This window comes from Labeo rohita, chromosome 25, assembly GCF_022985175.1.
Source record: "Labeo rohita strain BAU-BD-2019 chromosome 25, IGBB_LRoh.1.0, whole genome shotgun sequence".
In the NCBI taxonomy this organism is placed as follows: Eukaryota; Metazoa; Chordata; class Actinopteri; order Cypriniformes; family Cyprinidae; genus Labeo; species Labeo rohita.
The window spans coordinates 19,244,588-19,270,406 of record NC_066893.1 but is presented as its reverse complement, the minus strand read 5'-3'; the positions used below and the strand labels follow the sequence as shown (position 1 = coordinate 19,270,406).

At 31.7% G+C, this 25,819-nt stretch overlaps 1 protein-coding gene and 1 long non-coding RNA gene across 2 annotated transcripts in view; one reads left to right on the top strand and one right to left on the bottom strand.

The window, feature by feature from the left end:
- Positions 1–25,819, bottom strand: part of ntrk3a (neurotrophic tyrosine kinase, receptor, type 3a) — a 285,676-nt gene that overhangs the window by 17,657 nt on the left and 242,200 nt on the right. The window contains exons 13-15 of the mRNA XM_051099016.1: positions 8,067–8,197; positions 2,791–2,963; positions 1,725–1,968 (exon numbers count right to left, since the gene is read on the bottom strand). Of these exons, the coding sequence (XP_050954973.1) occupies positions 1,725–1,968; positions 2,791–2,963; positions 8,067–8,197 (548 nt within the window). The remainder of the gene's footprint in view (positions 1–1,724; positions 1,969–2,790; positions 2,964–8,066; positions 8,198–25,819) is intronic.
- On the top strand, positions 17,415–20,552 carry LOC127156265 (uncharacterized). Its single transcript, XR_007825698.1, has 3 exons — positions 17,415–17,602; positions 17,676–17,741; positions 20,277–20,552. It is a non-coding gene; the product is annotated as an uncharacterized LOC127156265 (long non-coding RNA).

The following is a 25,819-nucleotide window of genomic DNA, read 5'->3' as shown; positions in this document are numbered from 1 at the left end:
ATAATAAGATATATAATATGATTCTGAGGGATCAGGTGACACTAAAGACTGACTGTTTTTTTTTTTTTTGTTTGTTTGTTTTTTGGTCCCAGTCACATTTTCTTGGTTAAATAAACATTACTTAAATACACTTAAGAAGAAATTTTTTTATTAATTTTCTGGGTTTTTTTTCCCTTTTTCTGCCAAGTATGAATCTCTTATGTTAGTGTTTTTAAGAATTTTACATTTATTCCAAAATAATAACTCAAGGCATTAACAACTTAAACAATACGTTTTATTTGTGAACCTATGTTCAGCTATGCTTTTTAATAGCTTAAAGGCGTCATTGGATGCCCATTTTCCACAAGTTGATATGATTCTTTAGGGTCTTAATGAGAAGTCTATAGCATACTTTGGTTACAGTTTCTCAGTGGTAGTGTAAAACAACACCCTTTTTACCTTGTCAAATTCAGAGCAAGCAGTTCTATTGCATGTTCCTTTAAATGCTCCGCCCCGCCCCTCTCTACTGTGGGGTGACAAGCCGGTGTGTTTACTTTAGCTGCATTTAGCCGCAAAACTTGCTAACTGGCACATCATTAAGAAAGACCCTTATACTCATTTCTGCTGTAGGTGAAGCAGCATCACGAATGATTTGCGCAAAAATAGACGCATTTATGTAGATCGGTGGACGCATTTCCTTCTAAAACGAAAGCAATGTTAATCCTCTGCGTCTTCAGCAGCTCAGATATTGGGAGTAAATGACGACTGCTATGTTCATTATAACATCCGACAACAGAACACCACATCTGAGACATTCTTGTCTTCCCCTGCACCGGAATTGACACAATGGCGGACTGTTACAGCTCAGTCAGGGCGGGTCTAAGGTAAGACGGTCATGTCAATCAACTGTTGTGGGATGTCACACTGACAAGAAGCTAAGAATGGCTTGATTTGAAAAAGGGGTTATTTCTTATAAAGATTACAAAAATACCACTGGGTGGATTTTTATCATAATAGGGTGGTTGAGATACATTTATGTTCAAACAACATGTAAAAGTGAATTTTGCATCCGATGACCCTTAACCATAAGGTATATACTGTTGTAACTTGCATTACTGAGATTGTAATGAGTAATAATAATACCCAAATTGTATAAGTAATACGTTATATTACTGCATTACAGCAAAAAGTAATATACTACTGTAATATTGTTACTTTTGTAATACATTACTCCCAGCACAGTGTGTGAGTTGTTTACTTTTTTAAATTAGTCTTCCCGTTAACGCCACTATATTGTTCATTCAGACTGATTCGCAAAAACACAAAAGGCGGGATTTATCACTTGAACCAATCACAGCCAAACATAATCAGTCATATCCAGTCATATCAGGATTGGATCTTACGTGACTTTCCCCCATTCATTCTCAGTTACTTTCCAACAAACTCACTGAATGCTTTAGGGGGGTCTGTTAAAACTCAATGGGCTCAGTGGAGGCGAGAGAGACGCGTACCCTCGCTGTAACTTCACCAGCTTTGTGTCGCTATCGGACAATGTTTCTTTGGACATTCAAATTGTGTTATTTATACACTCTTTAATTTTATATTTTGTAATATTTTCATTGTATTATTTTTTTTTTTACTACACCTTTGTCTTCTCGAAGGAAGTGCCTCTGATGTATACCTACTTCCTTCCTTTTGACTGGTGGTGCATTTCACACAAGCATTTGCAAAAACAGCGCTCTTACCCGGTAGTAGTCAGTGCTGTAGATGTCTCTTGACATTCCAAAGTCTCCGATTTTCACTAGCAGCCCGTTGCCCACCAGGCAGTTGCGTGTGGCCAGGTCACGATGCACAAAGTGCTGAGATGCCAAGTAGACCATCCCTGATGCGATCTGACTGGCTATGTGCAGCATCTGAGACAAACCCAGTTCCCCATTGGTCTGCAGCGGCTGTCCGTCGACCAGGATCATTGCATCTGGACCATGAGCTCTGTGAGTATGATTTAAATTCTGTCATTACCATAAAGTATTTGAACGCTTACAACACACTTAAAAAAGACTGCATTTGAATACAAACGACTTCCATGAATATAGAACGAAACAAATCAATGTGAAAGCTAATGCTGCCGTTTTATGCCAGTGCGATGTACATTAAAGTTACCAATAGATTACTTTCTTCTTCAAAGGAAACGTATGCTGTGTGATTCGATTTGCATCCCTGTCAGTTTCTCTGCCCTTTCACGAATGTAGCGCCTTATAGTGTCATTACGTATGAAGCAGTTTTGACAAAACCTGTTATCCCCCATAATCCTGCTGGCTGGAAAGAGAAAGCAATTTCTGCTCTTTCGACAGGGCTCTGTCAGAAACCATGTACACCTTTGTATCCACTTCCTTTCGCTTGTACAATACCTCTGAGGAAGGTTGTAACCTATCAATCACAGTCAGATGGGAACTGCTGACATCACAACGCTGGATTTTACATCTCAACAACAAGAAAATAACATTCAGTTGAACCACTGATGTCACATGGACTATTTTAACAATGTCATTACTACCTTTCTGGGCCTTGAACGTGTCAGTTGTGTTGCAGGGTCAGAAAGCTTTCGGATTTAATCAAAAATATCTTAATTTGTGTTCTGAAGATGAATGAAAATCTTACGGGTTTGGAACAACATGAGGTACCCATTTCTGGGTGAACTGTCCCTTTAAGTGGATCTATAATTATATTTTACTTGGTCTGTTGCCTCAATCAATATTAGCAATCATTACCCAAGTAAAGCGCAAAGACTATTGCATTACAACAGCCACTAACCTGAGGAACTTGTTGAGGTCTCCGTGTTTCATGTACTCGAAGACCATTATGAGCGGGTCTCCGTCTACGCAGACGCCGTAGAACTTCACTATGTGCTCGTGCTGAAGGTTGGTCAGCAGCTCGGCCTCCCGCTGGAAGTCTTTCCTTGCCGCGAGGGTGGGATCCTTCAGGGTCTGTGTAGACATGTAAGACGGTCAGTTTGTTATCTTAAAACCACAATAATAGCTAGATACTTAAGAACAGTTGATTTTCAGGAAAGTTATCCATATTTCAAAAACAAATAATTGATATGAGAGGATTTATTGTGTATATCTAGGAATTACATGTGCCTTTGCTATTACTTTTTGATACTCATGGTACAAGTAAATTAATTAAGGGAGCTTAAATGAGTTGGTCGGTAATAAATAATTCAAGTGAACAATTAATCAGGTTAATGAGACTAACCGCTCAAACTAATCTGGATCTAAACTGTTCCGCCTCTAATGGTTTATGAATCTCGAACGACATACAATATGCCACACAACAATGGAGCATGCAGAGTTATTTTTGACAGTATTTTTAAATGCATAATCAAAATGTAGATTAGCTGACTTAAAGATTACTGCACAGACATTGTAGATGTCCAAAGTGCTACATTCATAAACATAATATATTTATAATTGTAAATGCACGTTCATGGACTAAATCTCAGGGCACCAAGGAATGGGGAATAAATAAATAAATAAATGAATGTAGTTAATCGCTTTACTTGGAATTTTCAAATAAATAAATAAATAAATGTAGTTTATCTATTTACTTGGAATATTCAAAAAAAAAAAAAAAAATATATATATATATATATATATATATATAATCTCTTGAAATTTGCAGATAGATAAATAAATGTATTTTATGTGCTTACTTTGAATTTTCTTATAAATAAATGAATGAATAAATGTATTTTATCTGTTTACTTGGAATTTGCACTTAAGAAAATATATAGTTTATCTCTTTATTTGGAATTTTCAAGAAAGAAAATAAATAAATGTAGTTTATCAGTTTACTTTGATTTTCACTTAAGTAAATAAATAAATATATTTTCTCTCTTTATTTGGAATTTTCATGAAAAAAAAAAAATGTATTGTATCTCTTTATTTGGGATTTTCAGAAAAATGATAAAATAAATGTGGTTTATCTCCTTACTTGGAATTTTCTAATAAATAAATAATTAAATATAATTTATAAACTTACTTGGAATTTTCACAAAAAACAAACAAGCAAACATATATATATATATATATATATAAAAAAATTTAGTTTATACCTTTACTTGGAATTTTCTCATAAATAAATAAATGCAGTGTACCTCTTTATTTTGGGATTTTCAGAAAAATAATAATTAAATGAATACATAAATGTAGTTCATCTCTTTACTCGAAATTTTCATGAAAATAAAAATAAATAAATGTGGTTTATCTCTTTACTTGTAATTTTTACAAAAAATGAATAAATAAATAAATGTTGTTTATCTTGTAATTTTCACATACATAAACAAATAAATAAATGTAGTTTATCTCTACTCATAATCTTTACGAAAATATAAAAATAAATGTGGTTTATCTCTTTTAATTTTAACATGAATGAATGAATAATCGTAGTTTATAAATGAATGACATGATAAGAAATGGTGCTGCTAAATTATATTCAGTACAGAATATAAATATCCACATCTGTGAAACCTTAAAACGTTGACACAGATGTAAATGCATAATCAAAACAGAGCTGAGTTAACACAAATACTGCACCGATATTGTACACATCCAAAGTGCTTTCAATTATTCATGTAACATATTCTTTCATAACAGTTCATATATTTTCCAGAATTTTAAATGCACATATTCATGGACCAAACCTCGGGGCTCCAAGAAAGATGCACAAATGACCAGCATGGCGTCTCTGATTTGCTCACGCCTGTCTTTGTCTTTTCTGAAAGATTAAATAGTTGCCTGTACACATCCGTCTTTTTGTCATCTCATATCCCGTCATTCACAGAAAAATAACCCCCCTTTGCGGCCTTGGCCGTGATATGTCAATTGGTTTCCCAGTCCCTCTCGCAGCCAGACTTGCATCGCTGTGTGTTTGTGAGGAATCGCTCCTTCAATTATGTTATAATTGCGTTTCGCCCTCAGAGCTCGCAGTTTAATTTTAATTAGAGCTACCGTGGGTTAATCCATATCAGGAATTGCAAAGAGGTTCATGCGTCGGAGATGGATGAGGGAACCAATTCGCAGATGGCGAGGTATCTATCCCTATCCATAATGCTTTATTACCCCTGTGTTGCAAAATTGGCCACCTGCACAGGCTGGAGAGAGCAGAGGGGACGAATCCAGCACCACCTGGGGGGCTGTCACTCGTAATAAGGGTCTGGAGGTCTTGGGCATCAGGTGGAGATGGGGGAGAGCAAAGGTACGAGAGAGATGCTGGCAGCTCTTTGGCCAAAATACAAGGAAAAACTTGACCTCTCTGAATTCGTGTTGGACGGCTTTCAAACAACAGCTGCTGTGATGGAGCTCCACGAAGCCGACGAAGCCAAGCGGCTTCCCAGAGGAACGTTTTATTGCTCTGAGGTTGCTCTTTCAAAGCTGAGGTTTCCTTTAAGTGTCAACTGTGCCTCAGACCAGATGTTTCTCCTATAGTTCCTTGGGTGAAATAAAAATAGATGAAAACAACACCATTGTTGAATTACAGTATAAGTATAGAGCTATAAAATTAAAAGGACTGCAGCTTGAACTCATTTTTTATTAGGTTCCTCCAAGAATAGAATAGTTTTGTCTCAGAGAAACCTATTGAGGAATGTATGTGTTGAGATCTCTGATTTTCAATTGGGGACTTTTCAGAACGCAGGACACTTGCTGTCTAAAGAAGAAATTGAAATATTAGAGAACTTCCATTTTCTTCCAGTAGGTTGGTGGTAAAGCAGGGCATGTAGTTGCTTGTGTTCTTCTGCACATGTGAATCATCTTCTGACACCATCACAGGACTCAGAAAGAAAACATCAGCTCCATCATTCTTGATCACGGCGTCTTCAGAATAACACGCTTTGAGGGATGATAAACTGTCACTGGAAGACAGTGTTATTGCTCCAGATTTATTTCTCCAGCTGACCTGGACTAAAGCTCCACAAACATGATAGCCAGCATCATCTCAAAGATGATGAAAAAGAGGAACACATGGGAGATCTGGATGCTGGTAACATTATGTCCAGATATCTATAACCCCCCAAGAGTCAGAACTGAAAGATATAACTTTCATTGACTTTCTTTCTTGCAATTCTGAGTTTACATCTCGCAGTTCTGACTTTTCTCTGCATTCTGAGTTCAAATCATGCAATTCCAACTATTTTCCCTGAATACTGAGTTTTCATCTTACAATTCTTACAGCCACCAGCAACTTTTTTCCCCCTGAATTTCGAGTTTTTTGTCTCACAATAATGGCTTTGTTTCCTGAATTCTGAGTTTACATCACGTAATTCCAACTGTTTTCCCTGAACTTAGAGTTTACATCACACAATTCTCACTGTTTTCCATGAATTTCGAGTTTTCATTACACAATTTTGACTGCTTTCCCTGAATTCCGAGTTTACATTAAGGAATTCTGCCTGTTTTCCCAGAATTCCAAGTTTACATAACATAATTCCAACTGTTTCCCTAAACTCAGACTTTTCATCCCACAATTCTTACTGTTTTCCATGAATTCAGAGTTTTCATCACACATTTCTGACTGTTTTCCCTGAATTCTGAGTTTATATCAAGGAATTCTGCCTATTTTCCAGGAATTCCGAGTTTTTCATCTGGCAATTATGACTTTTTTTCCCTAAATTCCAAGTTTACATCACACAATTCTGATGGTTTTCCATGAATTCCAAGTTTTCCTTGACTTTGGAGTTTACAACAAGGAATTTTGCCTGTTTTTCCTGAATTCTGAGTTTACATCAAGGAATTCTGGCTTTCCCTGAATTTTGAGGGGGTTTTTTATCTCTCAGTTCTTACTTTTTCCCTGAATTCCTTGTTTTTCATCTGGCAATTATGACTTTTTTCCTGAATTCCAAGTTTTTCATCTAATAATTCTGACTACTGTCCCTGAATTCACAGTTTACATCAAGGAATTCTGCCCGTTTTCCTTGAATTCTGAGTTTTTTTAATCTCTCAATTCTTACTTTTTCCCCTGAATTCTGAGTTTTCATATGCCAATTATGACTTTTTCCTGAATTCCGAGTTTTTCATCTCACAATTCCGAGTTTACATTGAGGAATTCTGTCTGTTTTTCCTGAATTCTGAGTTTATATCAAGGAATTCTGCCTGTTTTCCCTGAATTCTGAGTTTCCATCTTGCCATTTGGGAATTTTTTTCTTTGAATTCCGAGTTTACATCCCTGAATTCTGAGTTTTAATATCGCAGTTCTGACTTTTGTTCTCTAAATTCTGAGATTAAATCTCGTAATTCTGGCTTTTTTTTCCCTTAATTCTGAGATTACATCTTGCAATTCTGATTTTTTTCCCTGAATTCCAAGATTACATCTCGCAGTTCTGACTTTTCCCCCTGAATTCCAAGTTTAATCTCGTAATTCTGACTGTTTCCACTGAATTCCAACTATACATCTAACATTTTTGACTTTTTCCTCTGAATTCCAAGTTTCCATCTTGCAATTTTGACTTCACAGTTAAATAATACATAGAAGTTACTTCAACATGTCAGCATCTGTGAAACCTTGAAACGTTGACATTTCTAAACTGACAGCCAAACTGATGCACTTGTAGACCAGCATTGATCTAGAGACCATCTTCAATAGAGCGCCTCAAGCTCACTGGATGCTGAGTTCCTTGACCTTGGTGAACAGTCCCATGTGGTAAACCATGTTAAACCATTATCCAGGAACCGTCTGCCCACAGCGGTGACTCATTCCTCTCTGTCTGTGTCATGAAGACTAAACCACAGCATTGCAATATCTTAATACCCTTCCAAACCTTATATCAATGCCAAATATTAAACGCTACTGTAGCTGATCTCTCCTCGGAGCACAGCAGAGCTCTTTCCATCATTGATCTTAGTCAACAAATCCTCCACCACCAAGACATCTAGCGATCGTTCCCCGAAAGAAAGCCCTCTCTGGCGGGCACAGGGGGATCAACTTTATATGTCATTCGAGGGGGGCTAGAAAAAGGGGCTTGACCTTTGGAATGAGTCCTGTGTAACTGGAGAGCGCCACGGCCCTGCTGGAATGGAGGGATCATCTCTTACCTTGACAGCCACCAGCATCTTGTCCTTAGTGGGGCTTAGGTTGTAGCACTCTGCCAGGAACACCTTCCCAAAGGCCCCTTCGCCCAGTTCCCTCTTGAGCACGATGTCTCTGCGCTTAATGTGCTGTACATCTAGAGGGGGAAAGAGAGAAAGAGAGAGAGAAAGATTGAGCGGATTGTGTGACAGTCTTCCTGCGGGCGGTGCTGCAAAACAGAGATTGAGAGACGTGTGAATTTCATGAGTCAGATTGCTGTCACTCAGCCTGATCAGGTAAGTTGAAGGAATATGGTACCGAAAACCGACTCTGGTATGACATAAAGAGTAAAAGAAAAATAAGAAAAAAAAACCCAAAAAACAGGAGAAATCTAAAAGCAATATGAAATCAAAAATGAACCTATTTGCAGTTCTCTATAAATGCACCTGGTCTTACTGTGCATGATTCATCAAATACTCCTCCTCCTTCTAATTATTATTATTATTGCAAAATAAGTTTTTAACAGTTCACACAGAAATTATAATTAGAAGAATTATAAAATTGTATGTTTTTCCAAAAAATTAATTATTGTAAAAGTAAACAAAAATATAACAACAACTTATTACATTTTAATAATAATAATAATAACAATAAACTGGTGTTGTTGGTTTTTTTATTATTAATTATAATTTATGTAGTTATTATTTAGTAAATAAATACTATTACAATCAAGAAAAACAATTTATCAAGTCTTAAATGTGTTATATATTTAGGAAAGGGGTATCGCACATCCTATTTCATTCCTTGTTTACATTTACTTAATATTTAATATAATATTATTCATTTTTCAGTCAAGCAAAATAAAATAATAAAGTAAAAAATAAACATGAAATGTTAATAATATTATTAATAATAATAAATATTAATAACATTTATTATTTTTAAAAAATGTTAGTGAATAATATTTATTTGTTTAATTTTTAAGATTAATAGTATTCATTAATTTTTCAGTAAAACAAAAACTACTAATAAAAATAAATCATATTAAATAGTCATACAAATATTTTTATTACAATCAAATAAAATAATTGATCAAGTCCTAATTGTATTATATATTTCCATCATACACCCTGTCTAATTTACTGTTTACATTATAATTAATAATAATAACAACAATAATATTTAATCATAAAAAATATTGTTACAGTCAAGCAAAACAATTTATCAAGTCCTAATTGTATTATATATTTACACCGTACATCCTGTCTAATTTATTGTTTAAATAATGTTTGTTTAAAATAAATATTTGTGGAAAATATTTATTTATTTAATCTTTAATATTAAAATTTATAACACATATTTATAATAAAAAAATATAATAAATAAAATGTTAGTGAATAATATTTATTTAATTTTTAATATTACTTTTTAACATTATTAGTAGTAGTAATACTAATAAATAGTAAAAAAAAAAAAAAAAAAAACAGCCTTAATTGTTGTTCTTGTTATCAAGTAAATATACATCAAGTATTATTATTATTATTATTATTACATTTTGTTATTATAAAAAACAAACAACAACAACAAAAAAAAAACATGAATTTAAATATATTGATATTACAATCAAGCAAATAAAGCAAGCAAGAAAGAAAAGAAAGAAAGAAAGAAAGAAAGAAAGAAAGAAAGAAAGAAAGAAAGACTCTATATAAAATACAAATTCCTAAATGTGTCACATTTAGGAAGGTAAATGCCATTTCATTTTGTGTTTACATTATAAAAGGTAATTCTAGGTAATGTAAGCTTGCAAAACATGACTCACTGAGGCAACCCTTTGATGTAATTTGTTTTTTAGAATTCATGTACTTTCATCACTTTTATCCTAGACAGATGCTGTGATCTCTGAATGCATTTCATTTAACCCGACTGCTCAAACGTATGCCTGTAGAGTACATTTACACAACGCACACACATTTGCATCATTTTACATCAGAATCTGTGTGTAAACGCCCATTGGGAGCTGCAGTATGAAATGATCTAAACACAAAAGATCAGGTGGATTTTTGCCTCTGATACAGAGATGAATGAAGCCACGCTTGGTCCACTGGGCAGACTAATGGAGCAGCAACCAGTCTGCTGCCGGTTCAAGTCCCCGCTGAGCTTTACTGCTGCTCTGCCCTTGAGTGAGGAATGTAACCTCAAACACCCTAATAAATACTGCCACAACATTACAGACGGCAGGTGATAATCTAGAGATGATCATCTGCTGTCTGACTTTGATGTCCAGATAATCGCTGGATGTTATGAAGAAATGTGATCAATAGAACAACATATAGCACAGTCACCATGAGAAATGAAAAGCAACAAAGAGACTTTCCAAGGAGACTTGTTTTGTTTTTTAGTGTACTGTCAATGGTACATTTAAGGCAGTGTGGAAGATTTTGAACTCATGCAGGGTATTAGCTGTTGCATGCAAACTATATCATGAAGACAAACTTTTCAACAGCAAAAACTACTTTAAATATATTAAATAAATAAATAAACACAGATCACGCTTCTATTCAGTAAGAATTAGAGCCTTGAAAAAAATGACAATAACACAAAAGCAACTATTACTAACAATAGGCCTCATTCATGAAACACAAGCAGAACAAAACAAAAAAAAAAAAAACAACAACACAAAAAAGAAGCAGAACCAAAAAAAAAAAAAAAAAATTCTTTTTTTAAAATTGACATACAGAATTGAATGTCAACTGAATGCAAGAATATCAATTCATACAGAAAACTGTTAGAATAATAAATATGCATGAATGTTTTCCAAGTAATTCCAAATACATACATTTGTTTATTACAGTTTAAAATAATATATTTGATTTTATCTGAATATTTGTTTGTTATACAATATTTATTTACTTGTATGTATGCATTTATTTTTTAAATAATGCAGTTTAAAATAAATATTATAAATATATATTCCAATCCAGTTAAAAAATGTTCACACTTATGGTCAATGTATTGTTATTAATATTTCATTTTGTGTTTACTTTATTATTATTATTAGTAGTAGTAGTAGTAGTAGTATTACATTGTAATAATTACTACAATGTAATATTTAAATCTTAGTAAATAATTACTTTTATGTAATTATTATTTATTACTTAATATTTTTTTATATTATTATGAGTTTTCATTTAATTGATTAATTACAATCACAAAATCAATTTTAACTGCCTGGGTCCTATTATGGGTTTTATTATATATTCCAAGTTAAAGTTATATTCCAAGTTATATGTTCCAAGTTAAAAATTATTATTATTATTATTATCATTATTATTATTATTATTATTATTACATTTTAAAAATGATTACAATTTAATATTTAAATGTTAGTAAATATTTTTATCAATGTATTACTTATTAATTTTATATACTAATATGATTGCTAGTCGAGTTTATGTAAACAAGAAAATTACAAAAGCAGTCTTAACTGCCTTGTGTTTTATTATATATTCCAATGAATTAAAAAAATATTTATTATTATTATTATTATTACTATTATTATTATTATTATTACTATTATTATTATTATTATTATTATTATTATTATTATTATTATTAAATTAAAATAAATACATAACACAACTTAATTTTAAAATTTTAGTAAATATTTATTTTTAATGTATTTATTACCTACTAATTGTATATATTATTATGATTATAAACTGAGTTTATGTAAATAGGGAAATTACAAAAACAGTCTTAACTGCCCTGGTACTATTATGGTTTTTATTAATTATTCCAATTAGGTTAAAATTATTATTATTATTATTATTATTACTAAATTAAAATAAATACAATTTTTAATTTTGGTAAATATTTATTTTGTATGGTTTTACTAAATATTCCAATTAGGTTAAAATTATTATTATTATTAGTAGTAGTAGTAGTAGTATTGCATTTGAATAATTATTAGAATTTATTAAATTATAGTACATATTTATTTTATGTATTTATTATTTTTATATATTATTAGGATTATTATTTGAGTTTATTTAAATAAGAACATTTCAAAAGCAATCTTAACTGTGCTACGTTTATATTCTGATTAATTAATTAATAATAATAATAATAATAATAATAATAATAATAATGATAATAAATATTTAATTTTGTTTGTGTTTGATTAAAGTCCAATGCAATGCAATTTCCTACATTTGTTAAAGAGTAACACACTAACACCTAATTAAAGAGTAACCTTCTCTAATGTTGCACACGAGTTGATAACCCATCTTAAACACGAATAGAAACATCAAAATGAGCAGATTTAACCACAGCTAGCAAAGCACAACTCATGGCGATGTAAGGCAGCCCGAGCGACTCTTTAATCTCTGTACCTTCCACCTGCTTCCATTCCCAGCTCTCAGTCTGCTGCGAGACAGCCAGCTCCATATGGCCGACCACGATGGCATCTGCTATTTACTCCAAACAGGAGTTTCAGATAAGCCACTGTCCAACATCAACACTTACAGCCCAAAGTTACAAGCCACTCCACTATTTTCCTCATCAGGACAGCTAATTCTCAGAGGAAAAAAAACAAATATTGACAAACGGACAGCACTCAAGGATTTATATTAGCTTCCAGCTCTAATCAGCAGAAACATATTAGGGACAATTTCATTTAGGGCTACGAGGCAATTCCACGTCGTGGCAGGCGTCCAACGTCGACGGTAAATATTTCAGCGCACTCGATTGTACGAGAGAAGGCACCACAGAAGGCACCGGTGAAGATTAAGACAAAGGATGCCGAACACACGCGTTACTTCCAAACTAATTAAAAAGCATTTATTTAATCAGGAGCGAAAAAGACGACGAGAGAGCTTGAGACAAAAATGGAGAGAGGGAAAGGCCTTTTGTTTTCTCCCATTCTCCATTTTCTAGTGAGTGATAGGTTCACAATTAGCAGGTGATGGGCGCGTTGGAAGCGCTTTCAGCTTGCGGCGCAATTAAGAAAGTTACAAATTGCGCAGGCTAATTGTCTTATTACGCCAACTGTTGTGTTGCGTTCAACCTCACAGGTTGCGTTTTGAGAGGGCACTCAGGAGAAGAGGTTACCCACGCTAGACGTCGTCTGTCTAAACATAGCGAGCAGCTGGGAATACAGGACATCGACTTCATCCTAATTAGGCCGCTTTTACCCGCAGATGTTTACTTGGTCTCGCTGAAAACGACACAACGGACCAGACCAAAGCTGATTCGGGTTCAAATGCATGTAAATCGCTGTAAGGAAAAAAAAAAAAAAAGGAATAAACAGGATTAGGCCGGACTTTCCCCGCAGCAATTTGTTTCCTCGCTTGAAAGCGACGCTAAATGAATGTAAAAGAGCACCTGTTCATTTCCAGTCAGCCACAAAGTCATTTCCTCCTGCGTGATGACTTAATGCACTTACGACTGTTTTGTAAATGACTCCTTTTAAAATGACAGTCTCTGAAGGCCGAGAAACAATGGAGTAAACAAAAGCCCGGGAATGGAGTATCTGACTGGAGCAGTGATGCTGAAAACGTGAAGCTTTATAGGGGAAGTTCACCTAAAAATGAATATTTGCTGAAAATGTACTCACCCTCAGGCTATCCAAGATGAAGATAAGTTTGTTTCTTCATTAAAAACATGAAGAGTTTACATCATCTGCTCAGCAATAGAGTATTTGCAGTGAATGGGTGCCGTCAGAATGAGAGTCTAAACAGCTGATAAAAACATTACAGTAATCCACACTCCAGTCAATCAATTAACATCTTATGAAGTGAAAAAGTCCATAATAACACTTTATCTAGTGAAAAAGTGCACCCGCAAAATCCATCAACATATTTGTTTTGAACTGTTCTTGCTTATAAACAGTGCTTGATCTGTGCATATTTCTCTCCTGATTCAGATAAGTTTACTTTTTCACCTGCAAAAGCAGGATTATGATAGAAGATTGATAGTTTTTCGCTTCACAGGATGTTAACTGATGGACTGAAGTGGTGTGTGGATGAGGGGGGGTAAATTTTCAGCTAATTTTTATTTTTGAGTGAACTATTGCTTTAAGAATCGTTTTGAAATTTCTTCAAGTCTCACCAGGGCTCAACGCTAAGGATTTTTTCTGCTGGCCCTGTGGTTCAAATTTTTACTTGCCTGGTCAAAATTTTCACTGGCCCTACCACAAAAAAAATCCAATACTTGTTGTTATCATTGTTTTTGACTCATGTTATCTTTTATTTTAATAAATAAGCTTATATGTTTACATACCAAATAAAATTGTACAATTCTCGATTCCAATTTTGATACCACACCTAAACCTACTAGCCTAACTAAAGTCCAAACATTATTGTTCAATTTTTTTTTTTTAACTATTATTAATATTTTATTAAAAATGAAAAGATGAAAAGCTAATACCTTTGTAGGCTATTTGTCCGTCAGAGACGCGTCTCTCTGTGATCGCTTAAAATCTTAAATTATTAGGGTTAAAAAACACGTGAAAATGATAAACTTTCGTGACGAGGCGGCAGTGGCCCGACTGGGCCAGTGACATATTCGTCAGCTGTCCCAAGCTTTTTTCACTCCTTATTGTCGAGCCCTGCTCACTGAATCAAACTCAAAATGAATCACGAGGCACCTAATGATTACATCCCGATTCCTGCAGTGCTATACAGTTAACATTTTATTTTCTGTAAACATTGGTAACAGTAAATCTTTTCAGACATGGTTTTTCTACACCATCTTGAAACACATGATAGAGCAAAACAAATGAAAACAGAAATTGAATAAATGAAATCCCTGCCTGGTTCAGGTATCAGAACCTGCTGAGATGTATTATTCAGTTTTATCTGAGTGGGTACTGTACGGTAATAAGCTAAGGGATTTTATCCTGTAACCTTGGATTTTCTTCTCTTGACGGACTCTCATACATATTTGTTCTTTCACTTCCTGCTTGGCTGGAATTGTACAATAACTGTTTGAGGTACCATAGAACTGTGAAATGGACGTGAAGATAAAAAACTCAAAAATAAGTGTTATTTCACATCAAAACTGTCAAAAAGGAAGGAAGAAAAAAGGGAAACTGTCTTTAGCATGAAGTAAAATATGTTAGACAGCTTATATCAATACAACCATAAGAATACAAAAATAAATCAAAAAGCTTTTCTAATGTTATAATTTCATGACAATTAACCACATTGTTTAAACATTTAATTTTAGTTCAATAATTATTATAAAAAATGAATGCACATTTGTAAAAGACAATTGTGTTACACTGCAAGTTTTCTTTGGGTTTCTTTCTTTCTTAAAAACAAACAAACAATGGGAATACAGAGTCAAAATTAATTCTTAAAAAAAAAAAAAAATAAATAATAATATATATATATATATATATATATATATATATATACACTTAATATTTGTTTTATTTTATATTATTTTATTTTACATATTATTCATTAATTAACACATTATTTTGGGCTAGGGACAATTAAATGTGCTTAGATATCTTTATTTGCCATAAGGGAAAAATGTAAAAAATAAATTAATAAAATAATAAAATTGTGTGTGTGTGTGTATTTGTGAGCATGTGTAAAAATAAGTTATTTTAAATATAAACATGACATGCAAAACAATTTCCTCATAAATTTAAAAATGTGTATGTGTGTGTGTGTGTGTGTGTGTATGTGTGTGTAAAAAATGTATATTTAGAACTTTTTTTTTTTTTTTTCAATTTAAATTAGAATTAAAATTTAACCCAGACATTTTCTTCTGACAATGTTTTTGGGAGACTTTTAAATTAAAAATAATTGACTAATTGACTGATTGACGTATTATAACCAAAAAATAAATATGACATGCAAAACAATTAGATATTTATTTATAAATATTTTTTTTCTTTATGTATACGTAGAAAATAAAATTGTGTGAAGAAAAAAACAAGACTACATTTTTTTATTTTTTTATTTTAGCTTTGTGAAATATTATTGTGATTTAAAATTAACAAACTAAAGAACAACATACTGAAAATCAAACCATTTTGGGGAAAAATGGTTATTTGAAAAATATTTTTTAAAGATTTATTTATTTTTTTTTTTTTTTTTTTAATTAGAATTAAAATTTAACCCAATTAAAAAAACAACTAACTAACTGATTGATTGACCTATTAAAACCAATTATACATATTTATAAATATATATATATATACACTACCGTTCAAAAGTTTGGGGTCAGTAAGACTTGTAATAGTCTTTAAAGAAGTCTCTTATGCTCATCAAGGCTGCATTTATTTGATTAAAAATATAGAAAAAAACAGTAATATTACAAAATGTTTTTACAATATAAAACAATGTTTTTTATTTTAACATACTTTAAAATAGAATTTATTCCTGTAATGAAAAGCTGAATTTTTATCAGCTGTTACTCCAGTCTTAAGTGTCACATGATCCTTCAGAAATCATTCTAATATGCGGATTTATTATTAGAATGATCAATGTTGGATAATATCAACAGTTGTGCTGCCAAATATTTTTTGGAACCTGTGATTTTTTTTTTCAGGATTCTTTCATGAATAACAAGTTTAAAAAGTACAGTGTTTATTTAAAATATAAATATTTTGTAACAATGTAAATTATTTATTATTAACTTTTAATAAACTTTTAATTATTAACTTAATACATCCTTGGTGAATAAAAGTATTAATTTCTTAAAAAGAAAAAAAAAAAAAAAAGAAACAATAAAAATGTACTGACCCCAAACTTTTGAACGGTAGTGTATATATATATATATATATATATAGTATATTTAGAGAATGAAATTGTATGAAGAAAAAAACAAGACTAGATTTTTTAATTGATTTATTTTTTATTTTATTTTAGAATTAAAAAATACTTGATAACTGATTGATTGATTGATTGATTGATTGATTGATTGATTAATTGATTGACCAATTAAAACCAAACAAACATGAACGCCGAGAACGCAAAATATGCATCAAGAGATATTGTTCACCAATGTTTTACAGCCTAATTAAAAATAACTTGTGCCTTGAGAGCAACACACCCACGCTAAATAGAGCTCGGTGTGACAAGGCCACATGTTGTGTTTGCAAAGATGTCCAAGTGTTACTTTTTCACAGTCGCGATGAAACGAGCACATGTGCTACACAAGCGCCCTCAAGATACTATTAATAAAGCATGGGGGTGTGCAGCCATTTGCAGGCAAGGTTAATGCAAGCCTGTCTTCTGCGCCGTCCCTGGCTGCGTGTTTACATTCTCTGCTTACTATCGGGACCGGCTGTCAGAAGCAGCCCCGCGAGGACCATTGGAGGGGACCATGGGACGTGTTCCTGTCTGTAAATGCACACACACACCCTCTTCCTGTCCGTCAGAAGAAAACTGCGGCGCACAGACCCGCCCACTTGACAACCATGTGTCCTACATACACACGACTGTGCCATTTCCTCACTCTCCTCCCACAAGAACACATAACAAAGCATCTGGCGCTCACGATTCAGGCCTGTTGAGAAACCAACGTCTCGATGGACTCAATCCAGGTAGTTTTAAATGTAAGGCCCGCTTTTTACTATTCCAGAATCATGTCATTTTCTTCCTTTTTTATCTCTTTAGCTCTACATCTCCCTCTGGTCGGGAAAAAGCATGCATTGGAGTATCTAAAAACACAGATACGTGGAGGTGAGAAAATACGGCTTGTGGGGGATGGGTACTGTTAAAAGCCAGTCAGCGGCAGGTGAAATACATGCTCTGTGTGGTTATACGCTGGTGAGATATCACAGATTTATTTAGCGTTCCTTGTATGCATTACTGTGATAAATATCTCTCCCCAGGTCTTTCCTACAGGGGCATTTCAGATACGATAGATCTAAACACACTATTTCAAAGGCCTACATGTGAAGTGAACAAAAACATGGCTGCAAGATGAATCACCTGCTTCTGCTGCTCTCATGAGGAAAACACACACACACACACACACACACACACAAAGACGCAGGAAGCATTTTACTTGAACCTTGTATATATTATTACTAATAAAACATTCCTAAATGCATTATGCAATATCTCGTAATATGGCTTGTCTTCAGTAATAATATCTACTGTAATAGCTTATGTGATTGTATTTTAGACATAATATTTTATAATATTAAAATATTTTGGTGTTTTCATATTAGAATGTTTTGATACAATACAATTATTATAATATTATATTTTTATTATTATTAATTATCTATCTATCTATATATCTATCTATCTGTAATTTTGTTGTTGTTGTTGTAACTGTTTATTAATACTATTATTCATTATTATTATTTCTATTGTATTATTACTGTTTATAATAATAATAATAATAATAATAACAACAACAACACGGTTGTAACTGTATTATTATTGTTATTAGTATTATTATTGTTAAAACTGTTTATTAATAATATTATTATTCATTATTATTATTACTCTTGTAACTGTTTATTATTATTATTACTATTATTATTATTAATATTGCATTAAAGCAGTAATTGTGAGAAATGTTATTAGTAATAAAATAAATAAATATTATATGTATATTGTTTTCAAAGAGGATAAATAATATGTATTACATATAATTAATTAATAATACATTATTCCTGTTATTAGTAACCATAAATATATATATATATATATATATATTATTGTCATTATTATTATTATTATTATATTACAACAGTCATTGTGTGAAATATTATTATAGAAAAGCTAAATTAATTAATTAATTAATAATCAAAAAATAAATAAATATTTTTCAATAACTAAAAATAATATGCATTACATATAATTTATATTACATAATTCTTGTTATTAGTAAATATATAAAAAAGTTATTATTATTGTAACTATTTATTATTTCATTAAAACAAAGTGTTCCTATAATAATAATAACAACAACAACAACAATAATAATGTTGTTTTCTTGTTATTACTATATTATTATTGTTGTTGTTGTTGTTGTTGTTGTTGTTATTTCATTAATACAGTCATTGTGTAAAAATAAATAAATATATATATTTTTTTTTAATTAAAAATAATATGTATTCCATATAATTCATATAACATTATTCTTGTTATTAGTAAACATATACAAATGTTGCATTTTAAAATGTCAATAATTATTATTGTAACTATATATTGTTTCATTAAAACATGACATTTTGTGAAATACTGTTACTACAATAATAATAATAATAACAATAATAATAATAATGACATTAAAATGTTATTTTTATTGTTATTGCTGTAGCATTGTAACCACATATTATTATTTTATTAAAACAGACATAGTGTGGAATATTATCACTAAAACAACAACAACACTAATATAATTAAAATATAATATATATATAATTCTGTATTATATAGTTGAATGTAATGTAATATATGCAATTAATAATACACTATTATTGTTATTAGTAAAAATACACACACATTAAAATATTATAAATATATATCAATAAACATATATTATTAATTCAATTTGTTATAATGATAATTAAATTTATTAATTCTAAAACATTTTAAACATAGATTACATTTACATTTCAGAGAAAATCCAAATAGCTGGACAGCACTTCAAGTAAAGCCTTACTAAAAATAGAAATCAAATACACTGAATGAAAACCACTGCAACTGTCAGTCAAGACAAATCGGTGTAAACATATCATAAATTGAAAGGATGGAACAGATGGCTGTAAAAAGAAAAGACTAAGCAATTCCTGACTGTGTATGATTCCTAAACGACAAAAACCGGGTAAGCAAACATGACAATCACATGAATAAGAGATGAAGCTTAACCGCGAGCACTGGCGTGTGAAAAAGCCTGTTGATGGCATGTGTGTGTGTGGAAAAGACGGGCTCAAGAATGAGATTTGAGCTTTGTGGTGCTGCTGCACATATGGAAGAGGTGTAACATGAGCAATGACAGTCAATTTCCACTACGAGTTAGTCATTCATGCACTACGAGGCAGTGAGAGAATAACAGACCAGACCTGGATGTTTATACACGAGTGTCTATTGGCGCTATTCAGACGCAAGAAAAAAAAAAGCTAAAGCATTTTGCAGCAGCGGTAACCCGCCCATGACACCAAGTTGGACAAAGTCTTGCATTAGAGGAAAATGGAAAAATGTGCAGCTCTGAATGATTACTTGTTTACAGATTTCCCGTGTTTTCATCTGGTCCAGGAGTCTGGAGTAATCTCCGAACCCTCCAGTGCTAAGGGACGGGAATGAAGTGAGTGTGGGACACGTTAGTCCACAGCACGTCACGTCAGCTTCGCCTCTTTGAGATGGAGTGACCTGGAGAACACACTCCCCTGATGATTGATCTGGATGAAATTGTGTGGCTCCAAAATGCTGAAAGCTGTCAGAGCTTGTCCATTTTCGGACGAGAACACAGTACAACAGAAAAATAGAGCTCCCTCTATTTTAGAAGTGTTAGTATTTTAAAAGAAAGAAAGAAGGGAAAAAATCTTATTAAAGATGTATTTTCAATTTTTAATCATATGTATGTACAAGAATTTCTCATTCTTTAAAGTGTCATGTTACATGTTTTTATACACACACATACACACACATACACATTAAAATACATTGTATTCAATATTAATATTAATTTTAAAACATTAGATATGATTAGATATGTTTAAGATCATTTCCGATTGATACATGTCATTTAAAATGTATATTATTACTGTAAATATATATACAAATGTTAAAATATGCTGTATTAAATATATTAATATAATAATAATATAATAAATATAATATATTAATATATATTAATATTTAAATAAGATAGAACATCACATAAATTATTGATTTTTTTTTCAAGATAATTTCTGACTAGTCAGATTGACATATATCATTTAAAAATTAATATAACATATAATTAATATTACATTATTATTGTTATTAGTAAATATATACACCCACATTAAATATCTTGTATTAAATATATAATAATATTTAAATATTATATATGATTAGAACATCACACACACAAATTATTGAATAATGTTTCAATATTTTTAAAACATTTCTGTTTGGTCAGATTTATATGTATCATTTAAAATAATATAGCATAATTAATATACATTATTGATGTTATTAGTAAATATATACACATTAAAATATATTGTATTAAACATATATTAATATTTAAACACTATATATGATTAAAACATAACACACATATATATAATTGTGATAATTTCTAATCGGCCAGATTGACATATATAATTTAAAAATAATATAACATATAATTAACATTGCATTAATTATTGTTATTAGTAAATATATACACCCACATCAAAATATATTGTATTAAATACATATTAACATTTAAACACACATTAATATTGTTATATAATTATAGAATAATATTTTTATAATGTAACATATAATGTAACATATAATTAATATTACATTTTATATATATATATATACATATATATAAAGATATATATATCTTTTAAAAATAATATAACATAATTAACATTAAATTATTAGTGTATTAGTATATTATTAAATATATATTAATATTTAAACATTATTAAACATATTAATAGAACATCTCCCACATAAATTATTACTTTTTTTTTTTTTTTCAAAGATACTTTCTGATTGGTCAGATCGCTAGATATATATATATATATATATATATATATATATATATATATATATTTATACATATATATATATATATATATATATATATGTGTGTGTGTGTGTGTGTGTGTGTGTGTATATATATATATATATATATATATATATATTTTTTTTTAATAATATAACATAAATTAATATGAAATTATTTATGTTATTAGTAAATACACAAAAATATTTTTATGTATAACAATGTATAATTAAATTAGCACTACATAATATAAATATTAAATATAAAACTAATATAAATATATAAATCCATGTGCAAGAATGTGTGCTTTTATTACATATTTGTTTCTACTTATATTACTTATTGTAATATTACTATTTATTATTATGAATGTGTAATTATATTATCTAATACATACATATATAAATAAACACAGATATATATAAGAAATCTATGCTTTCATCGGTCCATCAGTCTGTACTGTAGAAACATATTAATAACTTCAAGTTCACACAAGTACATTATGAAATTCAAAAACCAGAGCAGAGATTCAAATGTTCTGAATCTTTAACCTGCAAGATTTACATTCATTACATATGTCATCCCTCGCTGTGTATGCATAAACGACACACACACACACACACACGGGTCATTTAGACCCAGTGCTCTCAATTATCCTGTACCTGAAAGTACATTTGTGTACCGGGTCTGTGTTAGGCTTTTTCCGACGAGCTCTTGAGAGATGAAAAAGCTCGAGCCGTGTCTCCGAAAATAATGAATGCATTACTATTGAAAACACACAGGGCCAGAAGTCAACAAACTTAATTCAAGCAGATTTATATACAAACCAATTTGTGTACCAAACAAGGCTAATCCACAGAGCACGCGTACCGTTCGATGTTTCGCCCCAGGTAATTGTGATTTAGTACATCGTCTCTCGGGCGACAGACGACGGAGGTCGATGCATAAAAGTTACAGCGTCAAAACAGCGACGTCACTCACATGCCTTAAGAGCCAGGCCTTTATTTACTGCTTTATTGGGTTAATTAATTAGGTTGCGACGGCAGCGGCCTAATGATTTTATTATGCGGCATATTGTGGGAGAACCGGTGGGGAAAGGGAAGGATGATGACGAGAAGGGATGAAGGTTATACATTGTTGGCAAATGACCGTTACGCCACTATGTTGCAATTAGAGCGCTTTAATGAGTTGGTGGGGGACGCATTAGCATTTATAGTGAGGTACACGCTACCAACAGGGCAAACAAGCCAAGAGAGAGCATGGCACGACTTAAGTTGTTTACGTTAGCAGCTTTTTCAGATTTTTTCAGGGGCAACTGACCTTTTCCAAAGACCTACCCCCTTCGTCACTGCTGCTACGTCCGACAAGCCACACAGTGAAAAATACATTGCGAAACAAAGAGAAAGCTAACAACACAGCGACAGACCAGACAGATCAGGTTACTTTTGTTATAAAACAAAGTCTCAGCTTTCAATTTTTTGTCATTTTGTAAGAAATTCAAACAGTAAATACTGTTGTGGCTCTTTAATGTATCGATGTAGCAACTCAGTTAAAGTGGCATATGAACTAATCATCTCTTCCTCTTTACTATTTATTACAGCACAAAAAAAGACAACATAAATGAATACCAACCATGGAAATACATCAATACACACCATCAAGCTCAAGTCCACCAATGTTAATCTACAGTACACCTACTGATTTGTTTGTCGGACAAAATGGAACATTCTGCTTTATGATTGGTTAGATCGCCTGTCAGTCAAACTCAAATTGTAGGATATTGGTTTTAGGAAGGTTCAGCCTATCATAGTGTGGCATGCTTTAAGTACACAAAGGACAAATGGCATCAATACTCATTTACTCATTCGTGTCATTTCAAATTTTTAGGATTTCTTTCTTCTGTGAAACACATAAGATGTTTTTTGTTGTTGTTTTGAAGAAGAAGAAGAAGAATGTTTCAATTGTCTTTATCTATACAGTGAAAGTCAATGGGGTCCAAAACAACTTGTGACTCTATATGGTTTCCACGGACTTTCATTGAATGGGGAAACAATAATTTTTGATAATTCACAAGTTTTAAATGTCTTCTTTGTTACGGTTTTGAGTTTCCATGAATATTTAATGATTATTAAATAAGTTGAAGAATAAATTGTTTCCTTAAGAATGTTAAAGAATTTGTGTAGAAATATTTGAAACTATCTGTATCTTATCATTTATAAAAATTTACTTAACTGGTCCTGTTGTTGTTGTTTTTTTCTGGGCTTTGTGACAAAGTGACACAATGTGCTCCAAAAAAATTAGGGCTGGCAACTAAAAAAGAAAATTAATCAATTACATAATATTTATACAAATAGTATACCAATACTATATTAAAAGTAAATGAATAAATAAAGAAAGATAATTGCTTTAAAAAATCTTTTAATATTAGTTATTTTATTTAATTTTTCAAGAGGGGTATTAAAAAGAGATTAATGTCATTTTAAAATAGATTAATGTGAAAAAATACTACTGTTTTTGCTAATTCACAAGTTTTAAAGGAGAACTCCACTTCCAGAACAACAATATACAAATAATGTACTCACCCCCTTGTCATCCAAGATGTTTTTGTCTTTCTTTCTTCAGTCGTAAAGAAATTATGTTTTTTGAAGAAAACATTTCAGCATTTTTCTCCATATAATGGACTGATATGGTGCCCCGATTTTGAACAGTTTAAATGCAGCTTCAAACGATCCCAAATGCGGTTGCGTAACGATCGGTTATTTTCATAAAGATAATACAATTTATATACTTTTTAATGCCAAAAGCTTGTCTTGTCATACTCTGCCTGGACTGTTTTTGTTCTGGTTCATGACAGTTAGTGTATGTTGAAAAACTCTCATCTCATGTTCTCCCTCAACTTTGAAATCGTCCTATATCACTGTTTTACCTTTTTTGTTAAGGGTGTTTGATCTTTGCAGGCACAGCAAGACAAGACGAGCGTTTGGGATTAAAAAAGTATATAAATTGTATTATTTTTATGAAAATAACCGATCGTTTCGCTAGATAAGACCCTTCTTTCTCGGGTGGGATCGTTTACAACTGCATCTGGGATCATTTGAAGCTGCATTTAAACTGCATTTTGGAAGTTCAAAATCGGGGCACCATATCAGTCCACTATATGGAGAAAAATACTGAAATATTTTCCTCAAAAAACATAATTTCTTTACGACTGAAGAAAGAAAGACATGAGTATCTTGGATGACAAGGGGGTGAGTACATTATATGTCAGTCTTTGTTTTGAAAGTGGACTTCTCCTTTAAATGTCTCCTTTGTTACAATTTTGAGTTGCCACGAATATTTAATGATTATTGAATAAACTGTTTCCTCAAGAATGTTAAAGAATTTGATTTGTGTAGCAATCTTTGAAACTATCTGTATCTTATCATTTATAAAATTTACTGGTCCAGTTTTTTTTTTTTTTTTTTTTTTTTTTTTTGTCTGGGCTTTGCTTGTTTGCCCAAATATCTGCCTGCTGCATGAGGAACAGGTGATAACGTGCAATTTGGGGTTATCAGTGCTATTAGCATGATAAGTAAGGGCACAATAAGCTATCAGACAGTAATGTGTGAATTCTTTACAATGTGTTTGATTGGGAGTGATTTACATTGAAATGATTTAGCAAAGAAAATAATCAGTTTTTTTTCTATTTTAATGCCATCAGCCACGAAAGACAGTCTCATCACATGTGAATTATATCAAAATGGGAACAGCGATTTTTAGATGGACTCTGATATCATTGTGAATGTAGAGAAACTACATTATCAAACACCTTTAGGGGTGTGAAGATGAAAGATCAGGATGAAGACTTGGCTTTGAGGTAACGTTAACCAACTAAACTAAATCCAACACTCATCATGTTTGACAAACACAACTGCAGCCAACTGGATCCCTAACTGAGAGCGTCATTACTGATGCAACTTAACACATGATCTGAAAGCCTCAAACTCTCCCAGTCGGCGTAAACATTTGATGCGCCGCGGCCCGGATGGAAGAGATTAAGACGTAGATGGATGAGAGGAAGGGGGCATGACATCTGGAGATGGGGTAGAGA